This window comes from Xyrauchen texanus, chromosome 46, assembly GCF_025860055.1.
Source record: "Xyrauchen texanus isolate HMW12.3.18 chromosome 46, RBS_HiC_50CHRs, whole genome shotgun sequence".
Taxonomy (NCBI): Eukaryota; Metazoa; Chordata; class Actinopteri; order Cypriniformes; family Catostomidae; genus Xyrauchen; species Xyrauchen texanus.
In genome coordinates this window covers 11,506,869-11,527,292 of record NC_068321.1, presented here as the reverse complement: position 1 = coordinate 11,527,292, position 20,424 = coordinate 11,506,869, and the positions used below count along the sequence as shown (strand labels likewise).

Below are 20,424 nucleotides of genomic sequence, written 5' to 3'. Positions count from 1 at the left end.
AAAACACAAACAGTCATGCGCACAACACTTGTGCACATTGGATAAGCTGGTAAAAATGCTGGTAAAGGTGTTTACATGCAAAAATCTATGTGTGCTGATCAATTTGTGACCTTACCCAAATAAGGAAAACTGTTTAAGCCATTTACATGACCTTACCTGTTACAAGCATAATCAGTGTAAGGTTGCATGTAGACAGACACCTATTATGTATATGTATTACATACTTCATACTTCAGTCAGTGCAGTGCAGTAATTTCACAGTATAGTAGTTTGAGAGATCTCTTTCTTGATGCAAGTCCAAGTACTGTGCATTGCTGGTACAGTACATTCTACAGCATTTATACAGATTAATGAGTGTGTGCATGGGCGTTCGGTCTCATGATTGTTCAGGCTAGGAGGGTTCAAAGGTCAACCTACACACAGGCAGGGAAACAATAAGCCAGTTCTATGGCACACTCAGTGGGAACCAAGAGTGCGGCTCTACACATACCCTTTCATTACTCTAATCGGCCCAACATCACAATTGTAAATACAGGGTGGGGACATTGTAACTACCCGTCTTAGCCCGCCACATATCCATGCTGGACCAGAATGTCCTCTCTGCCTTGGGCAGAAGCTACGCTTTCCCACCACGTATGCTTGGCACAGCAGAGATAGATGTTATCCGATAGACATCTAAGGAAGGCCACCCTGGTGGAGTTTGCTCTGCAACGTGTGTTGGTTCCTTCTTTGCAATGAACTGGCTTTAACATAGCATGGCAATTTGTTATAAGCAGCTGGGGACTTTGGCAGTGAATACCTCAGAGGAATTACGTATTTTTACGGTCTCTTCTTTTGGTGTCATCTTAGTTTTGTGGGTCTGGCTGGATTACATGTGGTTGAAGAACAGGCTTTAGGAATACAAACTGAGAGCACCATGCACACAACAGTCATTGATTTAAATATACAGGCATGCAACAAACCAGCTCTTAATTGACCAGGCTTATAAGTAAAGAACAGAATTGCAAATAAAAGGGATAGTTCACACAAAAATGAAAATTCTGTTATCAATGATTCATCCTCATCCACATTCTCTCTTTCGTGGAACGCTTCATAATTCAGTAAGCAAAGCAGTAGTTTGACATAAGCTATTTAAAATACCTCTTTTTTTAACCTTCTTATTTTGGTAAAATACAGTACAAAAAAGGAGAATGTCCCTTTTCCATACAATGAAAGTGGTTGGAACCACCAACACTTTTATTGCATGTAAAGAGCAGCTTGGATATTCTGCTAGGTTGCATCTTCATTTGTTTTCCATGCAAAAAAGAAAGTAATTTGGGTTTGGAAAATATCAGGGTTAGTAAATGATGACTGAACATTAATTTATAGCAGAACTATCCCTTTAAGGAAATATGCATGCTGTGCTTTTTTAAAGGGATCAGCTCTGTGTGAGCTTTCAAAGCTACTGTATGTATATATATATATATATATATATATATATATATATATATATATATATATATATATATATATATATATCATTATTTTTTAAACAGTTTGTTGCTCAGGTTTTGACAGATGTGGAGAGTATAAGCTATACTGTAGAGATCTTTTCTTCTTTTTCAGACAGCTCGTATTCATTGGCTGTCACTTTCTGCTCTTCACTTGTAGATCTAAAAAAAGAACAGAAAATGGGCAGTATGTTGCGCATGCTATTTGTACAAATAAATTAAAAGGTCCCACTTTATATTAGATGCCTTTAATTACTATGTACTAACATTAACATACATACAATACAATGTACTTCTTGTGTAACCACATGTTCTTCTGCAAAATTTTCACAGGAATCACATTGGCTGCTACTGAGGTTGAGGTACAGGTAGGGTAAGTACAATGCAAAAACATGCATGTGCACAATAAGTACATTGTATCAAATGCATAAGTGCATAGTAGTTACACTGAAAAATATCAACAACCATAACGTAAGAAAATAAAAATCTTTTATTCAGAAACAATATTTGTAAAATGTTTAGCATTACATAATTTGTCTTAATGTGTAAAATATTAATTACAAGGTGAACTGTTATATAAAGTAAAAGAATAATTGTGAGTTTTTTGTTTTAAAAATCCATAACATTAAGATTTGAAGTACTACTAACTCAAATGATCAAGTACAAAACTGAGGTTGTGTGAATACCCATACACCTTTTGGCTTGAATAATTTAAGCAAGTTTGTTTGGTCAAAAGGACGTTTTTGGGGCATTTAATGAGTTGATATTAAGAATTCATAGAGATTTGATCTGTTTTCATATTACTGATGTTGTTTTACTGTAATTGGTTGTTTTGTGTGAAGTTACAATTAAGGTGATTTGTGTTCCCTTTTGGTGAAGTTGGATCCTGTTCAATCGATATAATTTTTCCTTGTGAGCATAGCTGAAGTGCAGCTTTATCTATTTCAAGTTTAATGACTGACCTAAGTAGTTATTTTCTTTTGAGCTGTAGTATATTGTGTATAGTAAACCTTTTTCACACTCAGGGTTTTGGAAAGTGGAAGTAAAAGATTGCAGGTTAAACTTTGATAGCGGTGAATGGGAGTATTATAGCAAATATAATTTTCTCTTACCCATTTGCTCCAAGAGCAAAATAAAAATTCCACTATTACATTCGAATGACTTTCCAGAAAAAAAAAAAATTAAATAGAGAATGGTCAACGGACAGTCAAAAAGGCGAAGAAGCAAAATGTACTGCCACTCTCTCAGCATCTGTAATAGAAACCCACTCGTAGCTGTGATAATAATTTTTTTTGAACTAATTCCAGGGTAATACAACACAAAGCATAAAGTTATAAACTTGCACTCAATATAAAAAAAAAAATGCAAATTAAAAATGTTGCTAGCTTTACGCTTCTAAATAAGGCGGAATCGCGTCATCACTGTCTGTGAAAAAAGTCAATCCACGGTTTTCCTGAGCAAACACTGCACCATAATGATTCTAATGGCCTGTTTTCTATTTTTTTTTGTCTCCAGACGCCAAGTAAAAACTGCCAAAACAAGCGAACCAGAGGAGAACAACAACCATTGAAGTGTTACTTGATGTGAAAATGTATGTAAGGCTCAACTTGACCAGTTGTTGTCTGTCATAAGAACTAATAATAATAATTCATTATATCAACATAACTAACCTCGGACCATCGCTTCATGTCATAAACACACCCAGGTGAGGCACTGTCTATAAAAAAATGGTCATCTCGACTCTGTGAAGTATATGTATGTTTTTTTTTACCAAAAATGTATTTCCTTACACATTCCATTATATGTTAAGAATATACGCAGATGTGAGTGAAAAAACGGGAACCGGAAATTGAAAACAGTCGAATCGTGGAACACTTCCACGTTCAGGAAAAGGGTGAATACAATGCATAGCATTAATGACGCCATCTGGTGGATGTTTTATTGTACTGGAAGTGAAGTGTACTGAAAGAGTTACTCACGATCGCTGAGTTCGGAACTGCATTCTACCATACTACTCTTACTGTTTCTGCCATAGACAAATATGGCAGAAGTTGTATGAGTAGTATTGGTAGTATGCAATTTCTAACTCAAGAGAGAGAAATTAAAAGCAGCACACCTGCTCAGAGGTTTCCTTAGTCTTCTTTGGTCAAGCTATTACAGTTGCGATGAGGATGGGACTCCAAAATGAAAAAGGAATCCACTAAATACGAACTCGGAGAGAAAGACAAATGGCAACGTTTCAGATCGGACACATCGGCAAATATAAAGGTCAGAAAGATTTTGAGTCTTACCTAGAAAGACTTGATCAGTGGATGATTGCAACTGAAGTGGATGATGAAAAGAAGGTAAGTGTGTTTCTGTCAGTCATCAGAGCTGAAGCTTATAGACTGTTTAAGAATCTGACCATGCCAGAAAAGCAGAGTAGTCTCAGTTATAAGTAAAAGATGATCTGCCCACAACAAAATCAAACCACTAGTCATTGCTGAACATTTCCATTTTCAAAAATGAAATCAATTGGAAAATGAGACTGTGTCAGGCTACATTGTGGAGTTAAAACAGTTGTCCACTCATTGTGAGTTTGGTGATCAGAGTGAAGGCAATTCAGAGAAAGTTGCTTGCCGAACATGATCTTACATTTGGGAATGTATGTGAAATCGCTTTATCTATGGAAATGGCTTCTAGAAATACCCTTCAGTTCACAGGAAAAATTAAAGAAATGAGAACTGTAAACAAAATTGTGAATGTGAAAACTAACCAAGCGGCGTGTGATGGGAATATGATGTCAACAAAGAATGCAAAGAAAGTGCATCAGCCATATTACAGATGTGGTGGTACATATCATGCATGCCTGTAGATTTAAGACTGAAAAATGTCACCTGTGTTCCAAAATAGGACATATCAATCGCACATGTCAGAATAAGAGAATAAAAGGACAGACTCAGTTCGTTGCTGAAGAGATGAAAGACCCTGAACATGAAAATGAACAAGAACGTTTTGGAGTTTGTACAGTCTACACCACCTGTAATGGACAGAAAGTCATAACTGTCAATGTAGATATCGAAGGGCAGCCAAATGAAATAAAGTTAGACACGGGGCAGCGGTGAGTCTTGTGTCTGAAATGGTGTAAAAAGGAACTTCTCTCACTTACTCCTGGAACAGTTCAATGTGAAACTATCCACATTTTCGGGTGAGCCCATTCAGTTACTTGACAAAGTGTCTGTAAATGTCAAATATAAAGAGCAGACTGAAAAATTTCACCTGGTGATAGTGCAAGGGGACAGACCATCTATTTTTGGTCGAAATTGGCTGGCACAACTCAAATTGATCTGGGCAAATGTCTTTTCAAATGCAAAAGCTGGCAGTTTTGCTAATGCTGATTTAGAGGCACTGTTACAATGGCACAAAGCAGTGTTTTCTGAAGGCCCAAGCACCATACATACGTTTAAAGCCAGGAACAAACTGGCCCAATGCCAAACCAATTTTTCAGAAAGCCGTATGCCCTTTGTAACACAGTTCAATGGAAAGGAGGAGGCGAGAAAGGGCTTGACAATGTAAATAACAGTTTAATAAAGAAATAAACCAAAAGACATAAACACACACATAGTAAACATTCTCTCTCTGTCGCACCACAGTAAGCAGTCTGCCTTTATCCCTCTCGGAGGCTTGATTAGCCTGATAAGGAACTGGGAGTGTAAAATCACGACCCGGCCCAACCCTCAGCCCTGTCACATTCCTCCCTCGTTCTCTCAGGCCGGTGAGCCCCCGGTATGACGTACACCACCACCCCCCCCCCCCTTTCCCTGGGGGAGGGCTTGCCTTATGCCCCATCTGCTGGTAGGTCATCCCTGCCTTCCTGAATCTGGGAGGGGACAGCGGGAGGGAAACAATAATGAAAAATAGGGGGGTACTTCCTGTAACAGTGCAGTACCCCCTAACAAAAAACACTGTAAAATTTAAAAGACAGGGAAAAGGCCAACACAGAGCGGCAGTGGGAGAGAGAGAGGAGAGAGAGAAATCTCCGATACGCCATAGCTTGTTCCTCGGCCTCTCCTCCACCCACTAGTGGATGACAGCCGCGCCTCCCGGGTGGATTTGAGGCAGTCCTACAGCCCCTGGCGGAATGCACCGCCACGTTTTCGGGGAACAGAAGGGGTCTCCCCCGCTCCTGGCAGCGGTTCTTCTGCTCCAGGCGGTCGGAAGTGAGCCCCTCCCCACTCCAGGCGGTCGGCGGTCTCAGACCCCGCCGTGTTTCAGCGGCTTTTAAGGGTCTCCTCCGCCCCAGGCAGCAGCCCTGAACGCTCCAGGCGGTCGGCTAGGAGGCCCTTCTCCCATCGCGGTCGGCAACCAATTCCTCCGCTTCCGTCCCCCGGAAGACGGCCGTGGCTGCTCTGTTGGGGTGGATGGTAGTGGCGAGAACTCCACTACGGTGTATCCCTCCTTCTTCCCGGGTTTTCGGCACCGGTGTAACACAGTTCAATGGAAAGGAGGCGAGAGGTGAGAACCGGCTTGACAATATAAATAATATTTTTATGTAAAAGGTACACAAAAAGACACAAACACACATATAGGACGGACAGCTGTCCGTAAACATTCTCTCTCTGTCGCACCACCGTCCACAGTCGGCCTTTATCCCTCATGGAGGCTTGATTAGCCTGGTGTGTAAAATCATGACCCAGCCCCACCCTCCGCCCTGTCACACCCTTAAAGAGGCTGTGGAAAAGGAGCTTGATAGATTGGAAAGATGGCATAATCTTAAAAATTTACAGAAGTGAGTGTGCTGCACCTAAATTGGCGGTACCAAAGGCTGAAAAATCTATTCGTATATGTGGGGAGTACAAGGTGACAGTGAATCAGTGTAGAGGAAGAAACTTACCCCTTGTCAAACTCCTAAAATCTGTTTGCCACACTAGTGGGTGTTACTCTATTCACAAAGCTGGATTTAACACATGCATACCAGCAGCTGGAGCTTGAAAAAGACTCTGAAAAGTACCTATCTGTAAATACGCATTGTTGATTGTATGCCTACAAATTCTTATGGGGTCTATTTTTCAAAGTGTTATGGACCAGATTCTTCAAGGGTTAGAGCATGTGATCTGTTTCCTTGATGACATTTTAATCACCATGAGTACCAGGGTGGAACATCTGAAAATCTTGGAGGAGGTGTTATATCATCTGGAAAAGTATGGATTCAGAGTGAGCCGAGCTAAATGTAAGTTCATGCAAGAAAGAGTGGAATATTTGGAGCACCTAATTGATAAAGAAGTGCTCCACCCTACCGAGACGAAGGTCGCTGCAATAGTAAACACTCCAAGACCCAGAAATTTCAGTGAGTTACGCTTATTTTAGGACTGTTAAACTACTATGAGCATTTCATTAAAGACCTGTCCACCTTGTTGCAACCACTACACCAGCTTTTAAAAAAGTCATTGGGTCTGGTCACCAGAGTGTGATACTGTGTTCCAGAATGCCAAGTTGCAACTTTCGCAAGGTTCAGTTGTGATACATTACAACACAACAAACCATTGAGACTTGTTGTGATGCATCCCCGTATGGACTGGGAGCTGTTATATCACACATGAAGAAAAACCCCATAGTTTTCGCCTCATGCACATTAACCGAAGCAGAGAGCAAGTATAGCCAAATTGAAAAAGATTTGTTGGCAATCATTTTAGAAATGTATCAATCGAGTTAAGAAATTTCACAAGTATCTATACAGATGCAAATTTAGTCTCATTACTGACCACTAACCTCTCTTAGCTATCCTAGGACCTCAGTCAGCTATTCCCACTTCAGCTGCTTTGAGATTACAGAGGTGGGCTCATGCACTGATGGCATATCAGTATGTGATAGAGTACAAGAAGCCTGCCGACAATGCAAATGCAGATGCATTATCTAGGCAACCAAAAGTGGAAAAAGTACAGCTGAAGATCACAGCATTTTCTATTTCTTGCTGATGGATGAGTTAAGTATGTGATTATACACTGAATGGATGGCCAAGTTTTGTGCAGGATGAGTCTTTGAAGCCTCACTTTAGTCGCAGGAGAGAGTTCTCCGTAGAACAGGGGTGCGTCCAGTGGGGACTGAGAGTAATTATACCTCCAGAGCAGAAGTCAAGATTGTTACACGATCTATACCAAGAACATCCGGGCATATATAAGATGAAATCCATTGCTCAGAGCTATATATGGTGGCCAAAGCTGGATGGCGATATTGAGAGGACGGTCCAGAGTTGTCGTGATTGTTAGGCTGTGAGGAAGTGACCAGATGCAGCACCCTTACACTGTTGGACTTGGCCGAATCGTGTCTGGCAAAGAGTAAATGAGGATTTCACTGAAAATAATAGCACTTTTTAGTGCTGGTCGACAGTGCTGAGAATCCTTTTTACTGTGTACAGACTACCAGAAGAAGTTGTGTCCGATAATGGACCACAATTTACTTCACAGGAGTATAAATCCTTCCTAGAAAGTATTGGCATAAAGCAAATGTATTGCCTGCTTACCACCCCGCTACAAACGGAGCAGCTGAAAGGTCTCTGTAAATTGTAAAATCAGCATTGTTGAAACAAATTTTGAATGATGTAAACCAGATGTCTAAAATCAATACAACACATAATTGCAACAGTAGTACACCACACACTACCACTGGTTGTACACCTGCTGAACTTTTTCTGAAGCAACAGGTGAGAACCAGATTGTCATTGTTGAAACCAAGTCTGGCCAGAGTTGTGGAAGAAAAGGAACAAAAGCAAAAGTTCTAAAATGATCATTCTGTTCCAAAGCTTAGGAACACCAGTGATGGTGAAACAGTGTTTGTTCGAAACTTCAGAGAAGGGAAAAATAAATGGATCAAAGCAACATTAGTAAAGCATCTTGGACCAGTCACATACCTGGTGTTTGATGGAGCGAGACAGCGTACTGTCCATGTTGATCACTTACTTCACTCAAGAGAAAATGGACTGGATGTTCATGGCCATTATACGGAAATTGATTTTCCTATTACCGATGGTAAAGTCACAAGCAGAAATTAGACCTCTAGTGAGTCACTGCATACACCAAACCCCATACAGAGGACAACAGTAAAGGAGAACTCTACCAAAACAGAACAAACATGTGACTAAGTAATTACGGTAATTTACATTTTTGTTTGTTTTGGGGGACTTCTAATTTTGAGTTAATTATATTGAGTTAAATACATTGCAATACAACGTTAATGAAGTCAATTAAATTAGGTAGAAACAATAATTTTAAAGTTAATTTTAAACAATGTGCTATTAGTATACTAAATCGGCGCGGGAATGGGCCATGGAGAACCATCTCAGACAACGGGATGCCTGAGCTTAATTAACATACAGACCATATCTTTCAGGTTTCTTTATTTACATGAAGAACACAATTTACATTGGGGGTGGTGAACTGTTTCACAAATTGGTTAAAAGGTTTTAGTTTACAATGTTTGTTGTTCAGTCTGACTCTGCTGAATCCAAGGTGCTACATGTACTTTGTATCTACTACGCTGCAAAAAAGACTTAAGCATCTTCAGCTTATGATAAAGACGTCCGATCCTTCATTTTTGTGTTTTATTTTTTCTTACACTTGTATACTAATAAAGGTTTTCTAGTTGTGCTGACATAAAATGACCATAAATTGAATCTGCTTAAAAAGAGTGATGCAAAAATGCTACATAAATATTTAAGTAAATCCTACACATAATTTTTTTCAGATGAAATGGGTCGAATAAACTAGAAAACTAATGGCAATTTTCCACTGCACATTACGGTTCGACTCACTTGGAACCTCGACCGAGGTGGTACTAAAAAAGTTTCAGGTACCAGGTAACAGTGGAAAATCCCCAAAAAAGCAAGCAGAGTCGAGTTGAGTCCAGTTGTACCATGCAGTGGAAAATCCCCATAAAAGTCCTATAAAGACTGCCTGCAAATTCTTATTTAAATAATATAGAGTATAGTAGGGTTCAGTTGTGAAAATGCTTAATTTGTATATTTATTTTCCCAAATGTAATAATGTTTCATGACAAAAAAGATGTATCAGCATAACAGCTTATCATTTGAGTGATAAGTTGAAATGAAAATGTATATGTATTTCCAATTTCTTGTATTTGGTGTATTGTCCTTTTCCTTTAATGACAGCATGAATTAGATATGGATTTCACAAGTTTGTGCAAAACCTGATGATCCATGTTCCAGCATGATTTAAAAATATGTTGCAAAGAGTGTCTTATGTGGACATCTGACCTTTTGCAACCATAACCCTATGTCCTGTCTAATCCAATGTCCAAAGCAGTTGTATAAGACCTGGCAAACAGAATGGTGCCCAGCATTTACCCAACTAAATGCAATTGAAAATGACATGTCCAACTGGTGCTCTATGCCTGAAGTGCCCAGCATGTCCCCTAAATTAATGTTGACTAATGATGGTATCTTTATAGCTCTGCTATATCACATAATATCTATAATGAAAATATAACTTTAAGTTCATAAATATACAGTGCACAGTATCATCTTTACATATATTTTTTTAGCTCTTTGATTATTACATTATTTTTAAACCCATGTTTGGATTTAGGCATATTACATCAGCCATTGTAGTTCTTGTGCCTAAGAAGATTAGTTTCAAAAGATCAACACAGCCCCGTTGAAGAACTTTCCTGTCTAAAGGGAAACTTTGAAACTTAGTTAATTGTCTTTTGATTCCTCAAACAGGACATTGCTTATTTCAATATTTATAAAGTAAATGCAACACTTACCTTTTTCTCAAAAGACACCAAACTAGTGTAATAATCAGAAGAAATCCTAGCATAGCAGCCACTAATACTGTGGCCAGGACACCTGAAAGGAGAATTAACTTCATAGTTAACAGTATGTTAAATGCAGCATGCCATAGTTTTATATTATATTACCTATTTTTTATGTTCACAAAGTGCCATGTTTATGAAAGATAACTGAAAATGTATCAAAGAAAATTGTCTTCTATGCAACATTAATTCTATGCAAATTTTAGAATTAATGTTATGTATCAAAAATGAAAGCCAGTTGCATTAAAGTCAACATGAAATGCCATTCGCTACCCCTTTTTACTTCAGTAATGTGACATATCTTGTGGAGCAACCTCAGGGACAAGGTTTCTGGTCAAATGGAATCCAGAATGTAATAACACAAACAATGGCAAGCATAATTCGTAGGTTGCATTTTCCTTCTACTATTACACATTTTCTCCACTGACGGTTAGGTTTAGGGTTTGGTTTAGTGAGTAGGTTTAATCAAATATTTCTGTTTCCTATACTACATAATTTACAACTAAAAATACAACTCACTTTTGGTGCCACCCTGTGGACATTTCGCATTAACAACACTTCCAGCTTTGGCAAATTGGGGTGGCAGTGTTTTGAATTTCGGTGAGCACAGACTGATTACAGAAGCAGAATTTTCGATCTCCTGTTGCCGAATTCATAGCGTGATCAGTCTGATAAGCCCAGGAACATGTATTAAGAAAGTAAATAGGGTCCATATTGATTTCATGTTGACTTTAAATTACATATCAATACAAATTTGAAATGTTAAATGTTAAATATAATTTATAATCTCTAAATAAACAAATACATAGGTAATTAGTTTCTTGGTTAGCTCTACTCATTATGACAAGCAGTCATTCAAATTATGTTACACAACTGACATCATATACAAACACACTGTATGATTACACATGAGTTCACACAATCCAGTGATGTCAAACAACACACACATGCATGCGTGTAGGGCGCAGTGGTTTAAAGTGAAAAATATCTCTCAAGCACCACCAGCGTCCTACAATTATAACTTAACCATGAATACGTCAATAATAATAACAACCCTAAAATCAAGCTAAATGCACAAACATGCCCTCTCCATATGTTGAATCTTATGTCAACAGCAATTATGTCATGGCCAGAGTGAGGGAGATGCTCTGACGCTACATTGCAGCCTCACGTCACTCTATGGCCACTAACTCATTGCTTCACATATGAGTGTCATAAAAAAAGACGTCACGTCTGTTAGCCAGTGGTGAGACAGTGTCTGACATCACAAACACACGCACACAAACTGTTGGTGTTTTGATAACATACCCCAGCTCATCCAAGTAATGTCTTCCATGTTCAAAGAAGAGAAAAGAAAAGAGGCATGAAAACTATTGTATAATAATGGATTGTTGACATGACATTTTAAGCAATGTCCTGCAGTGTGACATGCTATATTTCACTTTAAACACCATTATTTAGAATATTTAGATTACATAAAATAATTATATTAAAATTAAACTACTGTAGGCCGCAAAGATTTGAAAATCCGGTACTCCAGACAAATGTAAACAACAATCTGTTCATGATACATAACTGATAACGTTCACACATCACTTTGAACACCATTCATAATAAAAACAGGGATACTTTTTGTTGTTTGGAAGAAGCAATACATTTGTCATTTATATTGTGCTTTTATTTTACAATTCATCACAATCTAGACATTGTACTAAAAATATTATAGGTCTATATGTGAGTCAGTGTCTGCTTTCTTTCTGGTCTCAAATCACACCTAAAAGCAGCAAAACGCAGTGTTAGAGAACTAAAGAATGTTAAAAATACTTAAAGTGCTGAGTTAGTTATTTTGTCCCTTTTAATCTCTTAACCGCTTTTAACCACAGAAAACAATTACTGTGACATAAAGCTTAACTTTCCCAAATAAAATTTAAAAATATGACAGTATGGAATTCTGTCTTTTGTGCATTGGATTTATTACATATTAAGATGGTTAACCTCCCACAAAAAACTCACTAATGCTTAGAACAGACCAGCTTTTAGTCCAGACTTATCATTGGATAGTTTGCAGGATGAGAAAAGTTTGAAAAATGTCAATATTGTGGTTTTGTCTACATCCGTTTGGATTGTAATCTAGGAAACATTGTGTCTAAGTCTAACATACTGTCCACTCAAAGTAACTGAAACTAAACTACAAAAAACTAACAAAAAAAACCTCTGTAAACCAGGTGCATAACATGAATATTATTTGTTCACCAAATCGCTGCTACAACATTGTCTATTTTTGTCGCGTTTGCATTTTAAAGGGCAAGTTGACCCAAAAGTAAAATTCTGAGGGAAATTTACTCATGTAGTTTCAAACCCATATGACTTGAGATAAAATGTCCACTGTTTGGTGCATCAAATTTTTTACAATTTATGCAGAAAGAGGATGTTTTTATAGAGATAGTTCACCTAACAAATTTTATTATCTCATTATTTAGTCACCCTCATGCCATCCCTGATGTGTATGACTAAGACTCAAGTGGTTTAATCCATATCTTCAGAAGTGATTTGATAAGTGTGGGTGAGAAACAAATCAATATTTAAGTCCATTGTACTGTAAATCTCCACTTTCACTTTCTTCTTCTTGTGTTTTTGGCAATTCACATTCTTCATGCATATCACCACCAACTGGGTAGAAGGAGAGTTTATAGTAAAACTGGACCTAAATATTGACCTGTTTCTCACCCACACCTGTCATATCGCTTCTAAAGACATGGATTTAACCACTGGAGTCTTATTAAATAATTTTACGCTCCCTTTATATGCTTTTTGGAGCTTCAAATTCACTTGCATTGTATGGATCTACAGAGCTGAAATATCCTTCTGAAAATCTTTGTTTGTGTTCTGCAGAAAGTCATACACATCTGGGATGGTATGAGAGTGAATAAATTATGAGAGCATTTTCATTTTAGGGTGAACTTTCACTTTTAAGTTAATGCTTCATCAAGTTTTAAATCAACAAAACCTCTAAACATAAACAATAGTGTCATAAAATCAAATGTGAGATGTAAATAATTTTTTGCATGAACTATACTTTTAAGCACTGCAAAAGCAAAATAGGTTTTAGACAAAGGCTTTCTGAGTCTCTTAAACAAAAATGTTAGAGTAGTACTGCTACGGGTCCCGTCAAACTAAATAAACATTAGTTATGTTGTTATGCTGGCCCTAGGAGCCAAGCTGACTAAATATTCTGAGTGTGCGTGACAGCGGACAGCCAAAAACATAAGCTTTCAGGGATAGTTGAGGCCCTCTTTGGCTCTAATCTTCCCTTTCAACATGTTGCAGTCTATTGTAAGAAGATTCCAAGTTGTGTTTCTTGACGATCGTGTCTTGAGGATGCCCCATGATGCTTTTTAGGTTTGGGTTTCTTTGCCATTTGATTTGCTTTCTAATTTGTCTACGCATGGCTTTGGTCAGCGATTGTTCGAGCTCGATGGCTTCATCCCTTGGTCTTCCTTGAACAAGTTGCCTTATGGTCTCGAGATCCAGGTCAGACCTGCAGTCCAAATAACTCCTGAGGTTCAACTCGGGGAAGATGACTTCTCTCAAAGCTTGGACCATCTGACCCTTTGCGTGATATCTCTGTAGCTGACGAATGACATTCTTCTCTAGGGATTCAAAGCACAGCCCTTTATTCATATCAAATGTGCCCATATAAGGACTTGTAGGCATGTTCTTCCCAACAGTGTTACTTGGAACCTTGTTCTTCGGCCAATGTTGATTCTGAGTGGCCTGGCTCCCGAGGGTCTTGGAGTTCTTCAACTTGATATCCACTCCAGGGAGGGGATTCAGCTTCGGAAGAAGCTGACTGAGTCCATCATCGGCCAGATCTGCAAGGTCACCCACCAGTAGCTTCTGGATGACTTGCCTCCTCTGAAAGGGGGACGCAACTGAAAGAATTCCATGAATTCCTGCACCAGACACAATGTAGAGAGATGTTCAGGTATAGCACTGCAATGGAGGACGGATGCTACAAGCAAGGTTGGAATAGTGCAAGGACTGGAAGGAAAATTTGAAGGACCAGGTATTCGCCTCAACACATTGCCATGCAGTTGAGAACGAATAACAAGCAGAAGACTGTGATATTGATGTGTTGAGCCTTCATGCAAGGAAGGTTAGCAAAAAGCCAGACTGAAGCATAAAAATAAAAGGTTACAGTGCCTTTAACTCAGGTGATGACAGTAAACTGAGACGTCCTCTCATTGCAACAGAATGCCTGACATTTAGAAGGAAATTCTATGGTGCATCAACTCTAAAACCAGGTTTAGAGGAAAAAATTTAAGTCAGTTGAAGCATCTAATTTGGAACTCAGTGTTTGTTTTGAAGGAGTCTGCAGTAGTGAGGATCCTTCATTGAGAAAAATAAGGTAAGACGCAGAAGCACAGCAGCAGATAACTTTTAACCCTTTAATAGGAAAAGATTTATTTCAGAAGCTTTTTGGTCATATACGTTCAAACTGCAATCTGGATTACTCACCATCTTTGAAGGAGACCAGAATTACTCTGTTGTCTGTTAGTTGTGGCTTCCGGTAATTTCCGTGAAGTGGCACAAGAGCAGATTCTTGTGCATAAGAGGCATACAGAGCAGAGGCCAGTGCCAAAAACTGTGAAGAAACAACAATTACACTACAATAACAATATGAATAGTTACCATGGATTCAAAATTTAAACTAGTTCAAAGCCTAGTTCTAACAAGCCATCAGCCATGTAATTTGAATTCAATTTTTTTTCTCAGTCCTGTGCTCGAGCCCCTCCATTATGAATAGCAGCCCAAATCTGTATACCTTAAAGATGCACTAATATTTTAGCTGGCTCTTACTTGTCCCATTGGCCCCAATGGTACTTGTTATTTGGACTCACTGACACCCATCGCCCTGGATACTGGACGATTGTTTACTAAATGCTGCCACTCTACACCAAAGATGTTTGTTTTGTTACTTTTAATATGTATTTTTCTCTGTCTCCTACTACACACATCCCTATTATGGACATTCTCGGATTTAATCAGAACAAAGTTCACTAGACTGCGACCGTGCAGCCATGACTTGCGAGCTCTCTTCCGGGCTGAAGACCGCCATTTGCTCGCACTTGTTGTTCTATGTTGCATTTTTATGTGCATAGAAATGACAATATATACAAATGTATAAGTTGTTTAAGGGCTTGTTAAATTATTAATTAAACTAGATGGAAATCTTTGACATGTTTTAAAAAATCATTTATCAAAGCTTGATAAAAAGCTTTTATAAAGCTTTAAAAAGAATGGCAACTTTTATAAGCAAGTCAAGAGACACCTTTGTTCTGTAATATTTTTAGCCATTCACCTTACTTTTTTTAGCACATTAATGCATTCAGTCTGAACGGCAATTCCCGATACCATGGTTACCATTGGTTAATCTCGCCAATTAGCTAGCATTGCCAATGTAGCAGATGTAGTGATTCCATAATTATGGATGCCAAATTTTATCTAGACCACATTAAAAAAAACGCTAAAAAAGAACCTGGATTGACAATTTATGCATGCTAATTTATTGTACCTGTTTTTGGGAGATGGTGACAGGTTTCCTGAACACGGTCCATAGCACGCTGGGATAGCAGGGTGGTGTGGTCAGGGAACCATCGTAGCGGTAATACTCATTCAGACGGGCTGGCAATAGCTCACGTATGTTAAACGCTGGAACCTGTATTTTCTGATCTGTCATATAGCGATAGTAGAGTGTTAGCATACTTGTGTTGAGGACAATAAGGGTTAAATAGACTAAATAGTTGCCCAAAATGAAAAATACAAACATGATTAATAACAATAATAATAAATAATTCATCCTAATGTTGTTTCAAATCCGTACAGTATGACTTTCTTTCTTTCATAGAATACAAAAAGAGATGTAAGTGTCACAAAAAAAGCTAGAGGCAGTGCAACAAATAAAACAGAACGCCTCCAGACAATATATTAAAAGTTTAATCTTCTCTTTAACCTGATATGGTGTCTAAAAAACTAGACTGTTAACCTTAATCAATATTCACTTTCACTGTATGGAAAAAAGATACAATGAAAGTGAAATGTGACAAAGACTAACATACTGTCTAACATCTCCTTTTGTGTTCCGGAATAGAAAGAAAGTCCTAATGGTTTGGAAAGACATGAGAGTAAGTAAACTATGACAGAATTACAATTTTTGTTGACCTATTACTTTAAAGTGTAAGATCACATAAAGAAATCATACCTCTGTACTTTATCCCATTGATGTATTTGAGAAACTTGTCAAAAACGGGGTTGGAATCACCAATCTAAATAATATAAAACATTATTAAAACACTTTTAGAAATTAGAAAACACACCCACACCAATACAATTTGTTATCTGACTTTCATTCAATGTTTCCATTAACTTATTACAGGCATAATCCTCCTGGGGCAACCTCAGGTAGGAATAGCTGCAAGCCAGAGACCTCTAAATGGGAATGGAATCTCAAAAAGAGGGTGGGGTTACACCAGAAGGGGCGGAGTTACCACAAAAGGGGGTTGCACCAACTTCAAAAGGGGGAGTCACTTCCACTCATGCTTAAGGTTAGGGAAAGGGTTAGGTAAGGGGCTCCCTATATCTTAAATTATGGATTGGAGGTCCTGCCCCTTTTTGGAGCACTGCCTGCAGCTATATCCTTCTCGTCAACCTGGGGCCAAGTGCCTTGCTCAAGGGCACAATGGTGATTGTTCCTGTAGGGTTCAAACCAGCAACCTTCCAGTTATCAGCCCTGAGTCTTACCCACTACACCACAGCACTCCAAATGTTTTCAGCCTTGACTCACCTCAATGAAAACTCCCAGCACAGCCAGTCCATCTTGCTTGTCTACCGCCATTGAGATGTTGGGGTACTTGTCAGAATTAAAGTGCACCACATGCATCTAGATACAACAGAAAGAAAGGCTTTCAATTAGGAATCAATAAGGAAATTTAAAAGTTCCCACCAACTGGGAAATTAATCTAGGGGAAGCCATTATGTGAGTGTATATTTTAGTTGCTCTCATAGCATATTATCTGATTTCATAGCAGTATTTAGTGGATATACCTGTAGAGCTGAAAAAAAAGAACATTCTAAAAAATAACATAAAATTCAAGTGGAATCTAATCCTAACCTTTAAAGGATTTAACAAAGTGTCACTAATTATTTTTTGTTGCATCTGAAATATCAGGGTTCCATTTGCAACTATGTGGCCATGCATTGAAAGACATGGGTATGTCTTGACTTGGGCATCTGTTCTCACTGGCTAAAGAATTTTGGAAGAAAGCCATACATTCTCACTGTTTCCTGTGAGAAACTCAAAAAGGAGAGGCAATAGGCCAATTTAAAGGGCAGAGGACAGCCTGCACAACAGAGCCCGAATCATTAGAAATCCTGACACATTTAAGACACAGTTAAGTCTGAAATAATATGAGGCCTAAACGATTTTCATTTTTTGGTGAACTATCCCTTAAACGACAAGCATCAAAGTCATCGAAGACACTATAAAAACATTTTAAACACTTGAAGCAACCTATCAAAAGCAAACTCTTTTTGAGACAAAACTAAAACTCCCTGATTAATGTCTGGTCTGTGGTTACATAAGAACAGATGAGGCTGACAAGTGACAAATACTTTAGCCATTGTAAGCAAACTGTCACACACCTTTTCTTGATGTGATAAACAGAGATGCAAAGGTCTGTAGAACATCCACTGTGATTATTCTGACACATCCACAGACGTTACAGAGAATTGCATCATGCACTGTCAGGGACGGACTTCAGGTGTCATTTTAGCATGAGGTTTGATGGCATATTTATGCAAGGGCAATAACTGCTGAATATGATGCATTATCAAAATCCTCTATAATGGGGCTTATGTAACAGAAAACATGCACAAAATTACTGATCAAGCATGAAAACATGTACATAGTACATACATGTAGGAAGTAAAAGTGGCCCCAAAAATTATTTGGACACTTTAGCTTCACTTTAAAATGTATGGACCAAAACTTTGAAGCACAAAAAAGCACATAAAGGCAGAATAAAAGTAATCCATTTAGACTCCAGTGGTTTAATCCATGTCTTCAGAAGCGATCCAATCGGTTTTTGGTAAGAACAGAACAAAATATACCTTTTTTCACTGTAAATCCTTGGCAATCATGATTTCAAGCTTGATTACACTTCCTAGCACCATCTAGAGTACTGTGCATGAGTCAAGCACTAGTAAGTGTTACTGAGTTTGAAATCATGATCGTGCCTAGAGACTGTAATGGCAAGATGTACAGTGAAAAGGGAGTTACATTTTGATCTGTTCTCACCCAAAACAAACTGGATCGCTTCAGAAGACACTGATGAAAGCACTGAAGTCGTATGGATTATAGTTATGCTGACTTTATGTGCTTTTTGGAGCTTGCATTCACTTGCATTGTATGGACCTACAGAGCTGGAATATTCTTCTAAAAATCTGTGTTCTGCAGAAGAAAGAATGTCAAACACATCTGGGATGGCATGAGGGTGAGTAAATGATGAGAGAATTTTCATTTTTGGGTGAATTATCCCTTTAATATGCTGAAATACACCTCAAGCAATTGAAAATCTGAGCACAGTATCTTAGGATGTGTATGTGCACGTTCACTTCACCTCTGCAGCAAACCGCTTCCCATTGACAGTGTGTTCTGATCCAGTTAGTAGATTGGAGGAGCCCCAGTGGAAGTGAAGCTGAGCTGCTGAATATCTGTGAGGCAGGCTAGTGATGTGCATGTGAGAGGGCAAAGACAGCTGCACTGTGTATACGAGAAAAAATAAAACAATTATGGTCTGGCCCCATTCACTTAGACAGTAAGTGTCTAACAGTAACTGCTATTTTTGCTGTTTTCAGGCACGAGTCGAAATAAGTTTTTTTTAGAAATCAACATTATGCCACAAATGCTGTTAAATGAGTCTGAACTGGCTCCAGGTACACTGTCGGGAAACATAATCAATATTCATCTTTGCAACAGTAATTCTGTGGTACCAGAACACATTTACTGTAACTAACTATGCATGTATCTTTCTGACCAGACATGGGCCTTTGGGGTTCATCAGTCATGAGGGTGAATAAAAGTAGTCAAGTTGTCAAATAAACTCTAACAAGGGAGAGATACAATATTTGATAAAAAAAAAAATATGCCCGAATTAAACAATACCAAGAAAAGAAGTACTTGTGTTGTTGTTTAAGACTTTACCCTGAGTCATAACCAAAACGTTATCATATTTCCCAGACCAAAATATAAACAGGTTGTTTCTTGATTATAATTAGTGGGTGATCACAGTAAATTGCTGTGTTTGACATACAAAAGAGATCGGCCTATCATTTTCTCCACGTTGACCTAGAAATTTAGCTTGAGATGAAAGACTACTTTACCATTGTGTTTGACGCACATGTCCTCATTAGTTTAACAGCCCAAGTCCTTCAATTTCTTATTGCAGGTATATGAATAGGCCAGGTCCTGCCTCAGACATAACATTATGTTTAAGTGTAATATCTAAAAATGTCCATTTAAATTGTCTGGCGTATTTTGTTCTTGTAAGGTGAAGTGTGCACTTTCAAAGCAAGGATAATAGCAAATAGTGTGACAATAGTTATTAGTCAAGTTTAAAAATAGAAACATGCTCTGTAATTATATTTTATGTGGCTATACCAGAGTGTCCGTTGTTGCTGAGAGTAAGCTGCTCATTGGCTGATAGATTGTAGTTCTGGATCTGGATATGTGGAAGGTTTGGATCGTATCTCAGCAGCTGTGTTTGGAAATCAATGGGTGACTGGAATGCCCCTCCACAGAATGGGTAATGTGTGGACCAGTGGTGCTCTCCATCAGGTCCTGAAACAAAAGCCAAAAAGGGCCACTAAAAGAAGCACATTTAAAGAAAAATGGGTTAACTGTGTTCTATTCTACCTTTCAATGACAGGGCCAATGCTGTACTTTTGAACATTTTTGAATTTGGTGATCATGTAAGCTGAGTTGGGTTACATAGCCATACATGCTGCTACTGTAAGTAAAAGTCAAAGGTCAGCAGTCACAGAACACTTCCTTACAAAATGAATACCC

At 38.3% G+C, this 20,424-nt stretch overlaps 1 protein-coding gene across 2 annotated transcripts in view; it reads right to left on the bottom strand.

Annotated features, from left to right (window-relative positions):
* Positions 1–1,538: 1,538 nt before the first annotated feature.
* Positions 1,539–20,424, bottom strand: part of ca12 (carbonic anhydrase XII) — a 28,106-nt gene continuing 9,220 nt past the window's right edge. Inside the window, exons 3-11 of one of the 2 annotated variants that reach the window (XM_052120125.1) lie at positions 20,017–20,196; positions 18,977–19,119; positions 17,143–17,238; positions 16,561–16,624; positions 15,874–16,031; positions 14,817–14,943; positions 11,607–11,627; positions 10,251–10,332; positions 1,539–1,652 (exon numbers count right to left, since the gene is read on the bottom strand). In XM_052120125.1, coding sequence (XP_051976085.1) covers positions 1,574–1,652; positions 10,251–10,332; positions 11,607–11,627; positions 14,817–14,943; positions 15,874–16,031; positions 16,561–16,624; positions 17,143–17,238; positions 18,977–19,119; positions 20,017–20,196 — 950 coding nt within the window. In that variant the 3' untranslated portion in view covers positions 1,539–1,573. Of the gene's footprint in view, positions 1,653–10,250; positions 10,333–11,606; positions 11,628–11,945; positions 14,252–14,816; positions 14,944–15,873; positions 16,032–16,560; positions 16,625–17,142; positions 17,239–18,976; positions 19,120–20,016; positions 20,197–20,424 lie in introns of those variants that run through there. The other variant, XM_052120124.1, reaches the window with a different exon arrangement.